This window comes from Palaemon carinicauda, chromosome 42 (genome assembly GCF_036898095.1).
Source record: "Palaemon carinicauda isolate YSFRI2023 chromosome 42, ASM3689809v2, whole genome shotgun sequence".
Classification (NCBI taxonomy): Eukaryota; Metazoa; Arthropoda; class Malacostraca; order Decapoda; family Palaemonidae; genus Palaemon; species Palaemon carinicauda.
In genome coordinates this window covers 52,492,929-52,510,428 of record NC_090766.1, presented here as the reverse complement: position 1 = coordinate 52,510,428, position 17,500 = coordinate 52,492,929, and the positions used below count along the sequence as shown (strand labels likewise).

Below are 17,500 nucleotides of genomic sequence, written 5' to 3'. Positions count from 1 at the left end.
AGAAAGCTCAAAAGCAAGTTCATCTTTTTTAATCTTTGTCATGATTGTTCAAAACTACTTTTATCTTTGTCCTGAATGTTTAAACATAATCAATCTTTATTTTGGATTTTCTAAACATAATTTCTCTTTGTTCTGAGTGTCTAAACAATTCATCTTTGCCATGAGTGTTGAAACACACTTCACCTATGCCTTGAGCGTCTAAACACAATCTATCTCTGTCCTGAGTATGCAAGCACAAACCTGACTAAACTGAATTAACTGACCATACCCGTGGCTGTTTCCAGTCCTGAACTTTCCAGCTGCTCGGACGGGTACTTGAGGATATACCTGAAAGGGCAGGAGACAGAGAACGCCTACGACCAACCCGACGACGAATTTTGCGGGAAAACCTTGCCAAAGACCGTCGTATCCTCTGGACCGAGATTAGTCATGGTTTTCAGTTCTGGGAAGTACCAGGGAGGACGATTCAAAGCAGTCTACAAGTTTGAAACAGGTGAGAGTTTCGTGAGGGGTTGTGAGGGTCTGGGAAATGTTGTTTTTTTGGAATTAAAGTTTTTTTAAGTGTAGAATGAAAAAGCCAAAAAGAATCCTAGAAATCTAATGATTAAGCTTTAATTATTAGCCCATGAGCTTAAGCATTAGGCTTTAAGCATTAAGATTTACGCTAAATTATTAAGCTTTAAGGTTAAGCATTAGTCTTTTAGTTTGAACATTAAGCTTTAGGCTTTAAGCATTAAGCTTTATACTTAAGCATTAAGCTTTACGCTTAAGTATCATGCTTTATGTTTGAGCTTTAAGCTTTAAGCTTCAAGCTTGATGTTCAAACTTAATGTTTGATATAAATAATAGAATTTCCTTTGATGGGAGTTGCTTTCTTTATGAAAATACAATATTTTGATAAAAGTTGTAATCAACTTCCAAAATACATGATACTTTAGCAGCCGCAAAGATTCCGGGCAAAAATAAGCTCCACCCCTGATGACGTCATAGCCAATCACGTTGTCTCCCCTTACAAATTTCAAACTATATTAGCTAAGAATACGGGAGACAACGCCAAGACTATAGTTCTGCCAACAATTTATTGGAATTCGTCTTATTCAGCAGAATATAAGTTTACCAATTCGGTATACTTTATTAAAACTACTTTTTTACAATAATATTAAAATTCCAGACGGCTTGTCACATTTGACTGAGAGCAGATTTTTAATGAAAATACTAGACTAAAGCCTCGGTGCCCTGTATTTAGTGACGGTAATTTTTACTTCAAAAACACACGATACAAGTAATGGCAAGGCGTTATTAAAAGCTGTTTTATGCAATAGAATACAAGCCAATGTCCCACTGTTTCTTTCCAGAATACAAAACAATAGCCTCTATAGTCTTTACTAAAAGCTGCTATCTTCTTTCAAAGTACAAAACAATAGCCGTTTTACACACAACTGATATCTGCTGCTCTTTCCTTCTCGAATACACGATACCAGGAATTGGTACACACATATTCCTTCAATTCAGTAACAGAACAACGGCCCTGTAGACCTCTACTGTAAAGCTGCTCTTTGCTTCCAAAATACAAAATAACAGTCTTGTTGTACTCTAACAAGATCTACTTTTTAGGGATTATTATGACCTATTAGTAACGTCTCTTCCTGATGATCGGCAGACCGGGGTTCGAGTCCCGCTCAAACTCGTTAGTTCCCTTGGTGCCTGCAACCTTACCATCCTTGTAAGCTAAAGATGGTGGGTATGGGGAAGCCTATAGATCTACCTACTGAATCATCAGCAGCCATTGGCTGTCCCTCCCTTGTCCTAGCTTGGGTGGATAGGGGTCTAAGGCACTGATCATATGTATATATAGTCAATGTCTAGGGCATTGTCCTGCTTTCTAGGACAATGTCACTGTCCCTTGCCTCTGTCATTCATGAGTGGCCTATAAACCTTTCAAGATAAGAGCCTTGTTGTACTTTACTGAAACCTGTGACTCTTTCTTTCCAGAATACATGATACCCGGCACTGCTTCTCCAGATGGACAGTGCGTCTTCACTTACTACAGCTCAAGTCGCAAGAGCGGAACGTTCAATTCCCCCAGACACCCCTCCAACTACCCGTCCAACACAACCTGCGAGTACACATTCCAGAGCAATCCCGAAGAGCAAGTTCGACTCATTTTCGATCAGTTTATGGTCCATAGCGAAAAGGATAACGTGACTTACGGGTAAGTTTACATTGGAAAAAAAAAGGAAATTGTCTTGATTTCTGTACTATGTGTATGGAAGTCCTGATTAGGAATATCAATCTCTGGTAGTCTTTTTTTTTTTTTGGTTGAATTTCTGTATTTCCCACAAAACTTCGTATTGTTCAAGAAACTTTTGCTATGCTTTAAATAGTTCAGAAAGCTCTGTATTTACCACAGAACCCAAAACCGTTGTATTATTCAAAAAACTTTTGCTATGCTTTAGAAAGTCCAGAAAGCTCTGTATTTCCCACAGAACCCAAAACCATTGTATTGTTCAACAAACCTTTACTATTCTTTCTTTAGTCCAGAAACCCCTGTACTTCCCACAGAACCCAAAACCATTGTATTGTTCAAGAAATATTTGCTATAATTCCTTTAGTCCAGAAACCTCTGTATTTCGCATAGAACCCAAAACCCTTGTATGGTTCAAGAAATCTTTGTTATACTTTCTGTAGTTCAGAAACTTCTGTATATCCCACAGAACCCACTGTCAAGAGGATTGAATCAATATCTACAACAGTTTTTCTTATCCAAAAAAAAAAATGTATTGTTCAACAAACCTTTGCTACACTTTCTTTAGTTTAGAAACCTCTGTACTTCCCACAGAACCCCAAATCTTTGTATTGTTCAAGAAACCTTTGCTACACTTTCTTTAGTCCAGAAACCTCTGTACTTCTCACAGAACCCCAAATCTTTGTATTGTTGAAGAAACCTTTGCTATACTTTCTTTAGTCCAGTAATCTCTGTATTTTCCACAGAACCCAAAACCTTTGCATTGTTCAGGAAACCTTTGCTATACTTTCTTTAGTCCAGAAACCTCTGTAATGCCCACAGAAACCACTGTCGAGAGGACTGAATCAATATCTACAACTGTTTTTTCTTATCCCCCAAAAATTCTATTGTTCAAGAAACCTTTGCTATACTTTCTTTAGTCCAGAAACCTCTGTAATGCCCACAGAAACCACTGTCGAGAGGACTGAATCAATATCTACAACTGTTTTTTCTTATCCCCCAAAAATTCTATTGTTCAAGAAACCTTTGCTATACTTTCTTTAGTCCAGAAACCTCTGTACTTCCCACAGAACCCCAAATCTTTGTATTATTCAAGAAACCTTTGCTACACTTCCTTCAGTCCAGAAACCTCTGTACTTCCCACAGAACCCCAAATCTTTGTATTGTTCAAGAAACCTTTGCTACACTTCCTTCAGTCCAGAAACCTCTGTACTTCCCACAGAACCCCAAATCTTTGTATTGTTCAAGAAACCTTTGCTACACTTCCTTCAGTCCAGAAACCTCTGTACTTCCCACAGAAACCACTGTCAAGAGGACTGGGTTGAGATCTACAATGTCTACAAGCCCCAGGGTGCCAAAATGGAACGCGAGAGACTGAACGGCCGTTACTGTGGCTTGTCTGCCCCAGGTCCGACTGAGAGCGAAAGAGACGCCGTCGGTTTAAGGGTCGTCTTGAGGACCGACGACGAAAATGTCAAGAGCGGTTTCCTCGCCGATTACAAGTTCATCAAGAAGCAGAAGACTTTGTTCAAAGGTATTTCGATGCTACTCAAGATCAGGATTTTTGCCATGTTGTTCTCGAAAGTAATATGTGTTATGAGAGTTACACAGAATGATTTCAAAATGGATACCTGTCCTTCCAAGGGCCCGCATATCTAAAAGCTATCTTCTTTCTATCTATCTTCTCTTTCTTTTCATCTATCTATCTATCCATCTATCTATCTATCTGCTCTCTTTCTATCTCTATCTGCTCTCTTCTTTTCATCTATTTATCTATCTATCTATCCGTTTATCTATCCATCTATCTATCTGCTCTCTTTCTCACTGTCTATCTGCTCTCTTCTTTATATCTGTCTATCTGCTCTCTTCTATCTATCTACCTATATATCTAACTATCTGCTCTCTTCTTTCTATCTGCTCTCTTCTTTCTATCTAACTATCTATCTATCTACTCTCTTCTACCTATCTATCTATCTGCTCTCTTCTATCTGTCTACCTATCTATCTATCTATCTGCTCTCTTCTATCTATCTATATATCTAACTAACTAACGATCTGCTCTCTACTATCTATCTGTCTAACTAACTCACTATCCATCTGCTCTCTACTATCTATCTCTCTATCTAACTCACTATCCATCTGCTCTCTACTATCTATCTATCTAACTCACTATCCATCTGCTCTCTTCTATCTATCTATATATCTAACTAACTACCGATCTGCTCTCTACTATCTATCTATCTATCTAACTCACTATCCATCTGCTCTCTTCTATCTATCCACCCCATTTCAGATTGCGGATGCAACATCAGCAACGCCGAATACGGGATCATCCACTCGCCCCACTGGCCCCAGAAGTACGACGGACCGGACCGGTCCGGAGGAGCGTTCTCTTGCAACTGGTTCATCCACGTCCGGCCCTATCACAAGATCCTTCTGTGGTTCCAGTTCTTCTCGGTTGAAGGAAATCCTGCAGGTAAAGCACTGCTACTTTTCAAACTGGTTTAGGAGAGAAATCTCGTTGGTTCTTGTGCCTTAGCTTTCATTGTTAATTCAGATATTGGAGTCATTTGGACTTTATGCTGTGGCTTCTGTTATTATTATTATTATTATTATTATTATTATTATTATTGTTGTTGTTGTTGTTTTTGTTGTTGTTACTATTATTGTTATCATTATTATTATCATTATTATTATTATTATTAGTAGTAGTAGTAGTAGTAGTAGTAGTAGTAGTAGTAGTAGTAGTATTATTATTATTAGTAGTAGTAGTAGTAGTAGTAGTAGTAGTAGTATCATTATTATTATTATTATTATTATTATTATTATTATTATTATCACTTGCTAAGCTACAAATATAGTTGGAAAAGCAGGATGCTATAAACCCATGGGCCCCAACAGAGAAAATAGCCCAGTGAGGAAAGGAAACAATGAAAAATAAAATATTTACGAACAGTAACAACATTAAAATAGATATTTCCTATATAAACTATAAAAACTTTAATAAAGCATCCAGAAGGGAAATTTGATCAAATAGTGTACTAGATAATTAGATGCTGGTTTACCTTTCATTAAACATATTCGGAATCACCCTGAAATGTGTGAGTTTCAAATTATCTATAAGTGGTAGACTTGTAGATCTTAAGAGTATTAATTAGTTATTAGCTCTTTTATTGTATAGCATGCCACAACTCTACTTGGAATATAAGAATGAAAAAGTATAGAATAAACTAAAAGAGAGGAACAACAACAACAACAACAACAATAATAATAATAATAATAATAATAATAATAATAATAATAATAATAATAAATAAATAAATAAGTGAAAAATAATAATAATAATAATAATAATAATAATAATAATAATAATGATGATGATGATGATGATGATGATGAAGATAATAATGATGATGATGATAATGGTAATAACAACAACAACAACAACAACAACAATAATAATAATAATAATAATAATAATAATAATAATAATACTAAAACTAAGTAACAATTGGCTCGTTTCTCAACTCGGATCATCCACAACACTGAACGTATTTTGGTCTCTTCCAGAGCGTGGTTGTCCAGCGGCAGTAGTGAGGGTCTGGCCGGACTTAGACAAGGTCCCGATCGAGCTGTGCGGCGAAAAACTGAGCAACGAGGCGGCTGTCATCATCTCCAAGTCGTCTCTAATGAGGGTGTCCTTCTTGACTGCCGACAGAGCAGTAGGTTCAAAAGGCTTTGAGGGGATATGGACGGAGATCCAAGACAGTAAGTAGGTGCTCGTGATGCCAGCAACCTTTTAGTTTACGAAGATTTTGGTTCGTCTTTTCTCTTTGAACGAGGCCATTTCACTCTTAGTCAAGGTCTAGATATGTTAGACCTTGCGTTTAATCCAAGAGTTCGAGTATAGAGAATACCTATGTAGCATGCCATGTCTATTCTGAATTAGTTCTAAAGAGTATCTCACTGATAAGACTGTTGTTGCTGTTCTTATGAGTCTAAGACCAACAACCCAATAATCGACAAAAAAACAATAAAGATAGAACTTAATCATTTTTTTGTCCGTTTTATCAAAGCATGAAGTGAATAAAGGTTTAATTAGAATGAATAATTAAATAGACATTTAATAGTAACAATGCTGTTATTCACAGTAATTCTAGTAGGACTGTATATCTTAGAGATTTCCTCTTTTTTTTTTCAAAAATCATTCTCTGCATTCTTTTTTCTTGGTCTCCCTACCATAGCTCACTGAAGGAGAGTTTGATATGCCTTTTCTTGACCCCTCCCCCCCTCCACCATAATTGGAGTGGCACAGACTCACTATAATGACTGATACTTATATCTACTGTCTTTGTCCTCTATGTTGGATATATCTTTAGTGTTTACCTATATCAAAATGAAGTAGGATGAAAAACTATAGTGCCTTTTTCATCTGTGTTGGATATCTCTCTTAGTGTCTACCTATATCAAAATGAAGTGGGATGTATAACTAAACGACAATGAAGGGAAAATGAACTACAGTTTGTTTCTTATAATTTGCATGATTTATTCTTAACGATACACCTTTAACGGGTAAATGAAACTAACACTTGCCACTGGAGCTTCTCAGCAATAATATTAATGATAAATCATCAGCCAAATAAACTTCTATGCAAGTGAGCTTAGTTATCTTAATCAAGCGGCTTACATTTTTAAAGTAGTGCAATTAAAGCCGTTAAGTTACTTTCAATGACAAATTAACCTCAATTGTTTAATAGGCTTCACTTCTTCAAATGATTATCAATTGACTTTTTTATTTTTCTGTCATTCTCTATCGATCAATCGTATAATTCTTATAGATCCTCGTGGATCACAAACATTCAAATACAGAAGTCCTTAACTTGAAAAGATATTCGACTTACGAACATTCGGAGATACGAACACAAATTCAACGGAAATTCTAACTCTGATATTGTATCAAAATTTCATAATGAAATACAGTAATAAAACAATATTGTATAATTTGATGCAGTAAGCAAGGCAACATTTGCAATATGAAACAGGGCTATTTCTTGACTCTTGCAGATGAAAAGTTTATCTAAGATAAAAATTTAATAAAATTGGACTTACAATCAATTCGATTTACAAACAGTTTCTTTGAACCTATTAAGGTTCCAAGTTGAGGATTTTTTGCATCGCAATCGACAATCCCCCCAAAATCTTACGAATTACGGTTATCATTATTATTATTATTATCATTATTATTATTATTATTATTATTATTATTATTATTATTATTATTATTATCATTATTATTACTTGCTAAGTTACAACCCTAGTTGGAAAAGCAAGATGCCATAAGCTCAGGGGCTCCAACAGGGAAAATAGCCTAACAAGTAAAGGAAACAAGGAAAAAATAAAATATTTCAAGAATAATTTCCTATATAAACCATAAAAACTATAACAAAACAAGAGGAAGAGAAATTAGATAGAATAGTATGCCCGAGCGTACCCTCAAGCAAGAGAAATCTAACCCAAGACAGTGGAAGAGGCTATGAAACTACCCAAGACTGGAGAACAATGGTTTGATTTTGGAGTGTCCTTCTCCTTGAAGAGCTGCCTACCAAAGCTAAAGAGTCTCTTCTACTCTTACCAGGAGGAAAGTAGCCACTGAAAAATTATAGTACAGTAGTTAACCCCTTGGGTGAAGAAGAATTGTTTGGTAATCTCAGTGTTGTCAGGTTTATGAGGACAGAGGAGAATCTGTAAATAATATGACAGACTATTCGGTGTATGTGCAGGCGAAGGGAAAGTAAACCGTAACCAGAGAGAAGGATCTTATAGTTAAGATCTCGCGGAAAACAGATCGCTTTAGGTCCCAATATAACTACCTTATCAGTTACACCTGATTAGAATGGATAAGATATCGGATGAAAATCACGTCTTCTATTTTTATATGTGATCTAAGATTAGTATTTTTTCTTGCATATAATACACTATAAATGACATGTATAATTTGATGTGAGGTATTTGTATATATTTCTGTATGATCACACACCAATGTGTAGTTGTGAGTGTACTTTGAGTGTGGCAGTGACAAAGATAACTATAGAAAAAGACTAGAGGAAATATTCTTAGTAAACTCATAAACTATAGCATGTCAGTCTTAAATGGTCTTTGATAATTGATGTACTGAAGTCATCATTTTATAGATAGATAGATAGATAAACAGATAGATAGATAGATAGACAGATACAGAGTAAAAGAAATAGATTTTATCTTTCTCTAAACTCTCATGAACAACTACAGCGATACAAAATAACACGATGCAAAATAACACGAAGAGCTATATTTTGAAATATTAATACATTTATAAGACAAATTACAACAATATCACAAGATACTGAAATCTGGATTACTTTCACACCATTTTCATATAATTGAAATTCAATCAAAATACAATAGCAAGTTAATATATATTCCAAATAGCTGAGCTCAAAGTATTCCATTACAACCCAGTTCGCTTTTCTAGTCGATGTGTTACGTTTGAGATATGTATATGTATATATATATATATATATATATATATATATATATATATATATATATATATATATATATATATATATATATATATATGTGTGTGTGTGTGTGTGTGTGCGTGTGTTTGTATATTCATATAAAAAATATATACATATATATACACACACATATATATATATATATGCATATATACATATACATATACCTTTTATATGTATGTATAAATACACACACACACATATATATATATATATATATATATATATATATATATATATATATATATATATGTGTGTGTGTGTGTGTGTGTGTGTGGATGTGTGTAAATAGAAAAATGAAGTTTCCAAACAAATCAAAGAAACAAACTTAGTGTAGTCTACAAATAAACACAGCTGTATGTATGCATATGAATATACAGTAAGTAATATCTGCAATGGACTCTTTAACAATAATAAATGCTTCCTAAAATATTCTTCATTGCATGACAAGCCTTAATTACAAACAGCTCGACCTAATTATAGTGTAAATAATATAAAACCTTTGAATTCAACTGCATTCTACTCAAATTTTTAAAACGCATGTCATTTTTTCCAGTATTACATAAGGACTCTTCAGCGCTGTACCAGAGGACTGAATAATCAACCCCCTCCCCCCCTCCTCCTTTTCGTTGCACGAAATAACTCTTTAAAAAAAAGCCACCTGAAGAGATCTTATTTCTTTCTGTCTTCCAGTAAAAAAAATATATATGAATCACTAAGTAACTTACTTCATGACATACTATTATAAATCAGCACTAAGGGCTTTTAGCCAAAAGATTTGACCCAAGGTTGAATTATGGTGAAATATTTAGAGTTTAGAGCAGTGAAGTACATCTCCTCTACTGATTTCCTCCCTTCAGGCCCTAAATGCGAACAGTTCCTGTGCTCCGAGAACAACTTCTGCATCTCGAAGAACCTCCGTTGCAACGGAGTCCCAAATTGCGGCATCGGGGATAACTCCGACGAAAAAAATTGTGAGTTTTTCTCCTTTACGTTGTTCGGTTCAGGGTTGGTGCAGACTGGTCTGTATTGATGGAGAATAGTTGCAGAATAGTTTGCAGTTATGGAGATTAGGACCTACTCGCCTGTATTTGTAGAGAATATGTACAGAATACTCTGTATCAGTAGAGAATAGGCTCAGACTTTTCTGTATTTGTGGAAAATAGGTGCAGACTGGCCTGCATTTATGGAGAATAGGAACAGACTGGTCTGCATTTATGAAAAATAGGCACAGACTGGCCTGTATGTATGGAGAATAGGAACAGACTGGTCTGCAGTTATGGAGAATAGGCACAGACTGGTCTGTATTTGTGGAGAATAAGCGCAGACTGGCCTGTATGTATGGAGAATAGGTACAGACTGATCTGTAGTTATGGAGAATAGGCAAATACTGGTCTGTATTTATGGAGAATATGCGTAGACTGGTCTGCATTTGTGGAGAATAGTCACAGACTGGTCTTTATTTATGGAGAATATGCATAGACTCGTCTGCATTTGTGGAGAATAGGGACAAACTGGTCTGTAATCATGGAGAATATACATAAACTGGTCTGCATTTGTGGAGAATATACATAAACTGGTCTACATTTGTGGAGAATAGGCACAAACTGGTCTTTATTTATGGAGAATATGCACAGACTGGTCTGCATTTGTAGAGAATATGCACTGACTGATCTGTATTTATGGAGAATATGCACAGACTGGTCTGTATTTGGAGAGAATATGCGCTGACTGGTCTGTATTTATAGAGAATATGCACTGAGTGTTCTGTATTTATGGAGAATATGCACAGCCTGGTCTGCATTTGTAGAGGATATGCGAAGACTGGTCTGCATTCATGGAGAATAGGCGCACACAAAATGCAAATGTATAATGAAGCTTCGTGAATACTTCCACAGCAAATACAGAAATGTTATATAAATAATGATAAAATTCGCCATCTTTTTGCAAAGTTAATGTTCTATCCTTTTGACAGAGCAGATCACAAGCAAATGCAAACGTTTTTGTCAAATATACATTGGCAGTTTTGTCCAAAATTCAATTGCAATATTCTAAAAGAATATAATTGAAAATCTATCCTCGATGTTAACAAGCATTTACTGAGAACAAACATAAATCATTTGTTAATTTATTAGTTTTATATTTTTGTTGTTTGAGCATTGCAAACAGTTTAGATCGATTCAGAAATTGATTCATCCATATGTAAAAATCACAAATTCTGACACGTGATGAGTATAGAATATATATTAGAGCCACGAAGGGAAAAATGAAAAGACTTGATTGGAGTTTGTACTTTCGTCCTCTTGGTGACGTCAACGGACTCACAATGGCGTCACTAATAGGACGACAGGCGAACTCCAAGCAAGTCTTTTTATTCATTCACATTCACCTGGTAAAAACAGTTACTGATATGACAATAGAAGGTTAGTATATTTAATTGCTATTAAGCTTTTTTTGTAATAAAATGCATTATTACTCAGATAGATAATTATAAGCCTATTAATGACAATGCCAATAATATAGGCTCCTATCTTGAACATTATCACCTCCCACCCCTGCATAGGAAGTCATTTTAAAATTGCACTTTTTTTTGTTTTTTGTACAGTGAAATGTTATAGTATTTCTATTACCATTCAAAATATCAGTAGCCTTATTTATAAAAAAAAAAAAATCGAAAACTTATGAAATTTTGTTATTCTAAACCGTATTAATTAATGTAGTTATATAAAAAGGTAGCACCATAAAGAACAATACTAATTTTCTCCACATTTCTACTATAAGTCATAAGTAATTTCATTGTCTAAGGAATGAATCATCTAAAAATCAATATTTATCTTTTCTTGCATAACTAAAAACTATCCTTTGATTCATAAATAATAACAATTTAATTTGGTGATAGACATGGCTTTATTATTATTATTATTATTATTATTATTATTATTATTATTATTATTATTATTACAAGTTACACTACAACCCTAGTTACAAAATTAGGATGCTGTAGGTCCAAGGGTTTAGAACTATATTATTAAGCTACGCTACAACCCTATTTGGAAAAGCAGGATGCTTTAAGTCCAAGGGTTTAGAACCATATTATTAAACTACGCTTACAACCCTATACTCAATTTTTTTAATGAGGCGCATTTGCACCGACTCACAGCGGGTGCCCTTTTAGCTCGGGAAGGTTTCCTGCTATCTGATTGGTTAGAATTATCTTGTCCAACCAATTAGCGATGAGGAAACTTTTCCGAGCTAAAAGGGCACCCCGTGCGAGTCGGTGCAAATCTGCCCCACTAGAAAGAATTGGCTATAGTTGGAGCAGCAGGATACACCGACATGACCTAACTTCCATCTTTAATTTTCTTTCTAGGCGTAAAAGACACCGAAGTCAATGTCCTAATGTTAGTCGGCGTAGGTTTGGGAATCTCCTCAGTCCTCCTCATCGTCATGTGCATCTGGTGCCACCGGAAACGCGTGCGGCGGCGGGAGGACGGCGCCCTGCCGCATCACGTGCACGTGTGCGAGCGCGGCGCACGATTTGCCTCCGTGGACAGTGTAGGCCACAGCGGTACACACGTACATCATGTTTGCCCTCTAACCCAATAGCTGTCTGGCTGTCTAGCTGCCTGTCTCATGAGAATGAAAGCAGGAACGAAAGAGAGAGAAAGAGATGCATATCATTGTTGTTATTATTATTATTATCATAGTAGTAGTAGTAGTAGTAGTAGTAGTAGTAGTATTATTATTATTATTATTATTATTATTATTATCAGTAGTAGTAGTAGTAGTAGTAGTAGTAGTAGTAGTATTTTTATTATTATTATTGTTATTATTATTGGTTAGCCAAGCTATAACCCCAGTTGAAAAAGCAGGATGCTATAAGACTTCAACTGGGAAAATTAGCCCAGTGAGGAAAGGAAATAAGGAAATAAATAAACTTCAAGAGAAGTAATGAACAATTAAAATAACATATTTTAAGAACAGTAACAACATTAAGATAGATCTTTCATAAATAAGCTATAAATAAGAGACTTATGTCAGCCTATTCAACATAAAAATATTTGCTGTAAGTTTGAACTCTTGACTGAAGGAGGATTTTGGATTATCAAACGATTTCATATCTAGTTTAGAAGAGAAATTATTTAAATGATAAATTGCAGATCGGATTGTAAAATGTCCATAACAACCTGTGTAAGGTTTTAGATGAGTGAGTTAATAATTTTGTCAAAACAATCGATTGGTTAAAATATCTCTCTCTCTCTCTCTCTCTCTCTCTCTCTCTCTCTCTCTCTCTCTCTCTCTCTCTCTCTCTCTCTCTCTCTCTCTCTCTCTCATATTTTAATGACTACAGTTGATAAGTTTGTCAAAACTTAGCTAGTTGAAGAATCTCTCTCTCTCTCTCTCTCTCTCTCTCTCTCTCTCTCTCTCTCTCTCTCCTGCAGCTGGTAATTTTGTCAAAACTTAACTAGTTAAAGAAATCTCTCTCTCTCTCTCTCTCTCTCTCTCTCTCTCTCTCTCTCTCTCTCTCTCACTCACATATTTTTAATGACTACAGTTGATAAGTTTATCAAAACTTAGCTAGTTGAAGAATCTCTCTCTCTCTCTCTCTCTCTCTCTCTCTCTCTCTCTCTCTCTCTCTCTCTCTCTCTCTCTCTCCTGCAGCTGGTAATTTTGTCAAAACTTAGCTAGTTAAAGAAATCTCTCTCTCTCTCTCTCTCTTTTGCAGCTGGTAATTTTGTCAAAACTTACCTGGTTGAAGAATCTCTCTCTCTCTCTCTCTCTCTCTCTCTCTCTCTCTCTCTCTCTCTCTCTCTCTCTCTCTCTCTCTCTCTCATATTTTTAATGACTACAGTTGATAAGTTTGTTAAAACTTAGCTAGTTGAAGGATCTCTCTCTCTCTCTCTCTCTCTCTCTCTCTCTCTCTCTCTCTCTCTCTCTCTCTCTCTCTCCTGCAGCTGGTAATTTTGTCAAAACTTAGCTAGTTGAAGAATCTCTCACTCTCTCTCTCATGTATATAAATAACAGGAAAGAATATATTTCTTTTCCTTAGTTTCATTACCTCATTCCTGATGTCACATACTTCGCCTTAGAATTAAATTTATTCAGCAGAGTTCGGTTAATTAATGTAGATACATTAATAAATCAATTATAATAATATATAAATCAAAATAGAAAATTTTCAAATGGGTGCTATCTGTTAGTGTTTATTAATAGTTTGCTTAATAACACTTGATTTATATAACATTTTGGATTTTACTCACGTAATGTTAAGTAGGATTCTCATTAATAGAATTATTCTTCCTGATATTTTTCAGTATAGATATCACCAAAGATAAAAAAAAGATCAGAGTATTGTATCAGAAGATACAATATCAATACAGTATTGGATACAGGGAACTGTAAGTCGTTGTCTTTTTTTTTTCTTTTTTATTTTTTTAGACCAAGCCAAAGTTCTACAGCTCTTTATAATAAACACGCATTAAAGAGAGGGATTTTTAAAATCTCTGTAGAAAAATTTTTTAAACGCCATCTTGAAGTTTGATATATCATTGAAATTGTTCCATTTTTCTTTTTAACCACGGACAGTTGGACTCAGGAGTTTTTGACACACCTCGCTCCGAAGGAACGCACCCTGTCGAGCTCTTACTTCACGGCGAGTAACCAATCAGTGTACGGTTGGGCTAGACACAGGAATTCGCTGCGCAGTGAGCTCCGCTGGTTACACTTCCTCAGAGCGAGGTGAAGGCCTACCAGCAATTCCTGTGTCCAACTAGTATTCTGGTTTGCGCCTCTGGCTATTGTATATTGATCATTACAGCCTATGATGCGAAAATTAGATAATATTTCAAATTTGAATAGTCTCGCTACCAACATGATCAAGACCTTAGGCTAATGGTTGGACGATACTGAAAACATGAAGTCAAATTCGTATCTTTGATTGTACGGTAATTATGTTTGCTATTACTGGTGTAGGGCCTACCTCTCCTGTAAAAAATGCCGTAACTGAAGAATATTAACTTTGCATGTTCCTTAGAATGATATCGCGTCCAATAAACCAAAGCGCTCCTTACAATCTGTTATTGTTTTCTCTACAAAAGAAAAGAAAATACTTTATTGCATACATGTGACTCGTAATGTTAAACTCATTTACTCTGTATTTGAAATCTGTAGTTATGTGCTTCAACTACGCCAGAATTATTGTTTAAAACTGCTTTTTATGCCTAGTTAACGAATACGGTAGGCCTATCTTCAGATGTTGGGATTCTAGACCTAATTCCAGTTTTGAGCTTGACAATATTTATAACTCTTTTTATTTAATCTTTGGAAGCCATATAATATTTTGCAGCAGCAAACGCAACCAATAGTCGAAGTTTAGTTTGATTAGCCTCTAATAAATGAACTATGCCAAAAAGTCTCTCTGAGTGTCACACAACTAATGATTGCTTGATCTGGGGTTCTTTGACATCCTGACACCGTAGGTCATTGACGCCGATTATTATTATTATTATTATTATTATTATTGTGATGGTCTAAGCTACAACCCTAGTTAAAAAAAAGCAGGATGCTAAGCCCGATGGCTTCAACAGAAAAAAATAGCCCAGTGAGGAAAGGAAACAAACAAATAAATAAACAATCGTTTGACATGAATAAAGAATAGACGGTTATTCACTTTAAAACCACAAAAAAGCGAAGATATCCTTACTCACAAATAACTCTCAGGAGACACAACTGATGATGATCCCTCCCTCTTCCTTTCCAGGGTGATCGAAGTCTGTCGCCTGTACTGGGAGCTCGCAAGGCCCACCACCTCAGCCGAACCTCTTTACGAACGGAGACGGTGGTCTGAGACTACGCACAGCATCACCTCTCCAGTGGGCTTTCGGCCTCCGGGGGTGATGCTGTGGAATCGCGAGCCACAACGCCCACTGCTTCGTCGCACCACCAGCTCCTGATGAAATAAAGCAGCAAGAAGAAGAAATACGTCTTGTTATAAACAAAAAATGTCTGTCCATGAGTCGTAAACAAAAATAAAAAGGGGACTAGATGTTTAACACAGGTACAAAATAATTAGTGAATTTGGAGATGTGTAAAGATGCCAAAGATGTATAATTCGTTATTCGAAAAGAAGAATATCGTGTAAAAAAAAAATCTCTGTCCATGAGTCGTAAATAAAAACAAGAATAAAAGGGGGCTAGATGTCTAACACAGGTACAAATTGATTAGTGAATTGGAGGTGTATATAAATACCAAAGATGGAATTCGTTATTCGAGAAAATTCTTGTAAATGTGTATGATTTTATTGTTTAATTACTCAAAGAAAAAAAATATTGCCATTGTTGAAGGGATAGGCCTATGCATGTATAGGGCACATATAATTTTGTTCATTGAGACGTCGTCTCCATGTTACTCCATTTCCGATTGCATCATTCCTAAAATGTGAAATATTCCATAGATAAGAATTAATGTAAATTATTTATGCTATCTACTGTTAAAGCTATTTCATATACCATTACGAATAGAACGAATCTAGGTTTCTGGTGACATTTCTTCAAGGCAGGAAAACAAGACTTGAATAGGGATAGAATCCTAGCTTCATTTTCACATCGAGTCACTTTTGTTCTTCTGAATTGTGGCCAACCCCTTAAATGTTTTAGGGATACCGCTATCGGCACACATGGACGACAGTTTTCTTCATGAACAAAACCTGTAAATTTCCATTAGAGTTTTCCTTAAATAATAAGGAAAAAAATCGTTAAAAGTGTTATATTTCGAAGCACCTTACTCCCATAAAAAGTGGCGAATCTCTACCCCCTAAAAAAATCAATTTTACAGGTGCTAACACGGTGCGACTGACAGAGGGTTAATTAGTCAGTTTATTGTGCTATGAACTCAAATACCTACTTTAGATAGCACTTAAAGCGTTGATTAAAGCAAAAGAAAATTCACTGTAATTACACCTTTTTGAAACTTTTATAACGAGACTTTGAAAGAAAAATATGTATCTCTTTTCACACAAGGAAGAAGAAGAAGCGAGGATCCATATATTTAGTTGATATCCTGACATGCTAATGTATCTTGATTAAGAAAGAAGACTATATAACATTTATAAACTTGTGATGGTGTTTGAAGTTCAAATACTTGAAAAAAACAAAAAACAACAGACGTTTCCCGCGCAAAACGGAAAAAAAGAGGCTTAACGCCTAATAAAAATGTGGTGCTCATTTAGATACGATGAGTTCACCCAAAAGGAATTCTTTATAGACGTGTGCTCAATATCAGATAGGATAAGAAAAAGTCTAGTTGTTGTGATGTTAATATGAAATTATTTGTTCTGAAGTCATTCTTGTTCAAAACAGATGTCCAGAGAATCTCGATTTTTTTTTCTGTGTGTCTGTTTTTGTGTGCTTTTTACCAGTAGTGAAGCACAGTAGGCATCTCTTTGCTTGTAGACTCATCCTTGTAAACCCCATAACAAAGACGTGGTCTCGTGCCTCACTACTCGCTTAGGACTAGTTAGTTGTTCATATGTTCCATTCAGATCTTTTCCGTTTTATTTCACTACTTTAAGAGGACGAACTTGTTAAGTTTAAATATAGTTTTGTAATAGAAGTGACCTATTGGTAATACTTGTAAGAAGGCTCGTTTCATCTGCGGGAATTACCAATACAGTTAACAGAATAATATCCACACATACA

At 35.4% G+C, this 17,500-nt stretch overlaps 1 protein-coding gene across 3 annotated transcripts in view; it reads left to right on the top strand.

The window, feature by feature from the left end:
• Nucleotides 1-17,500, top strand: part of LOC137632827 (cubilin-like) — a 135,070-nt gene that overhangs the window by 117,268 nt on the left and 302 nt on the right. The window contains exons 10-17 of one of the 3 annotated variants that reach the window (XM_068364926.1): nt 300-493; nt 1,993-2,212; nt 3,544-3,779; nt 4,538-4,720; nt 5,815-6,012; nt 9,665-9,778; nt 12,175-12,372; nt 15,565-17,500. The exon at nt 15,565-17,500 is cut by the window's right edge and continues 302 nt beyond it. In XM_068364926.1, the coding sequence (XP_068221027.1) occupies nt 300-493; nt 1,993-2,212; nt 3,544-3,779; nt 4,538-4,720; nt 5,815-6,012; nt 9,665-9,778; nt 12,175-12,372; nt 15,565-15,569 (1,348 nt within the window). In that variant the 3' untranslated portion in view covers nt 15,570-17,500. Of the gene's footprint in view, nt 1-284; nt 494-1,992; nt 2,213-3,543; nt 3,780-4,537; nt 4,721-5,814; nt 6,013-9,649; nt 9,779-12,174; nt 12,373-15,564 lie in introns of all 3 variants that reach the window. The other 2 variants (XM_068364925.1, XM_068364924.1) reach the window with 2 other exon arrangements.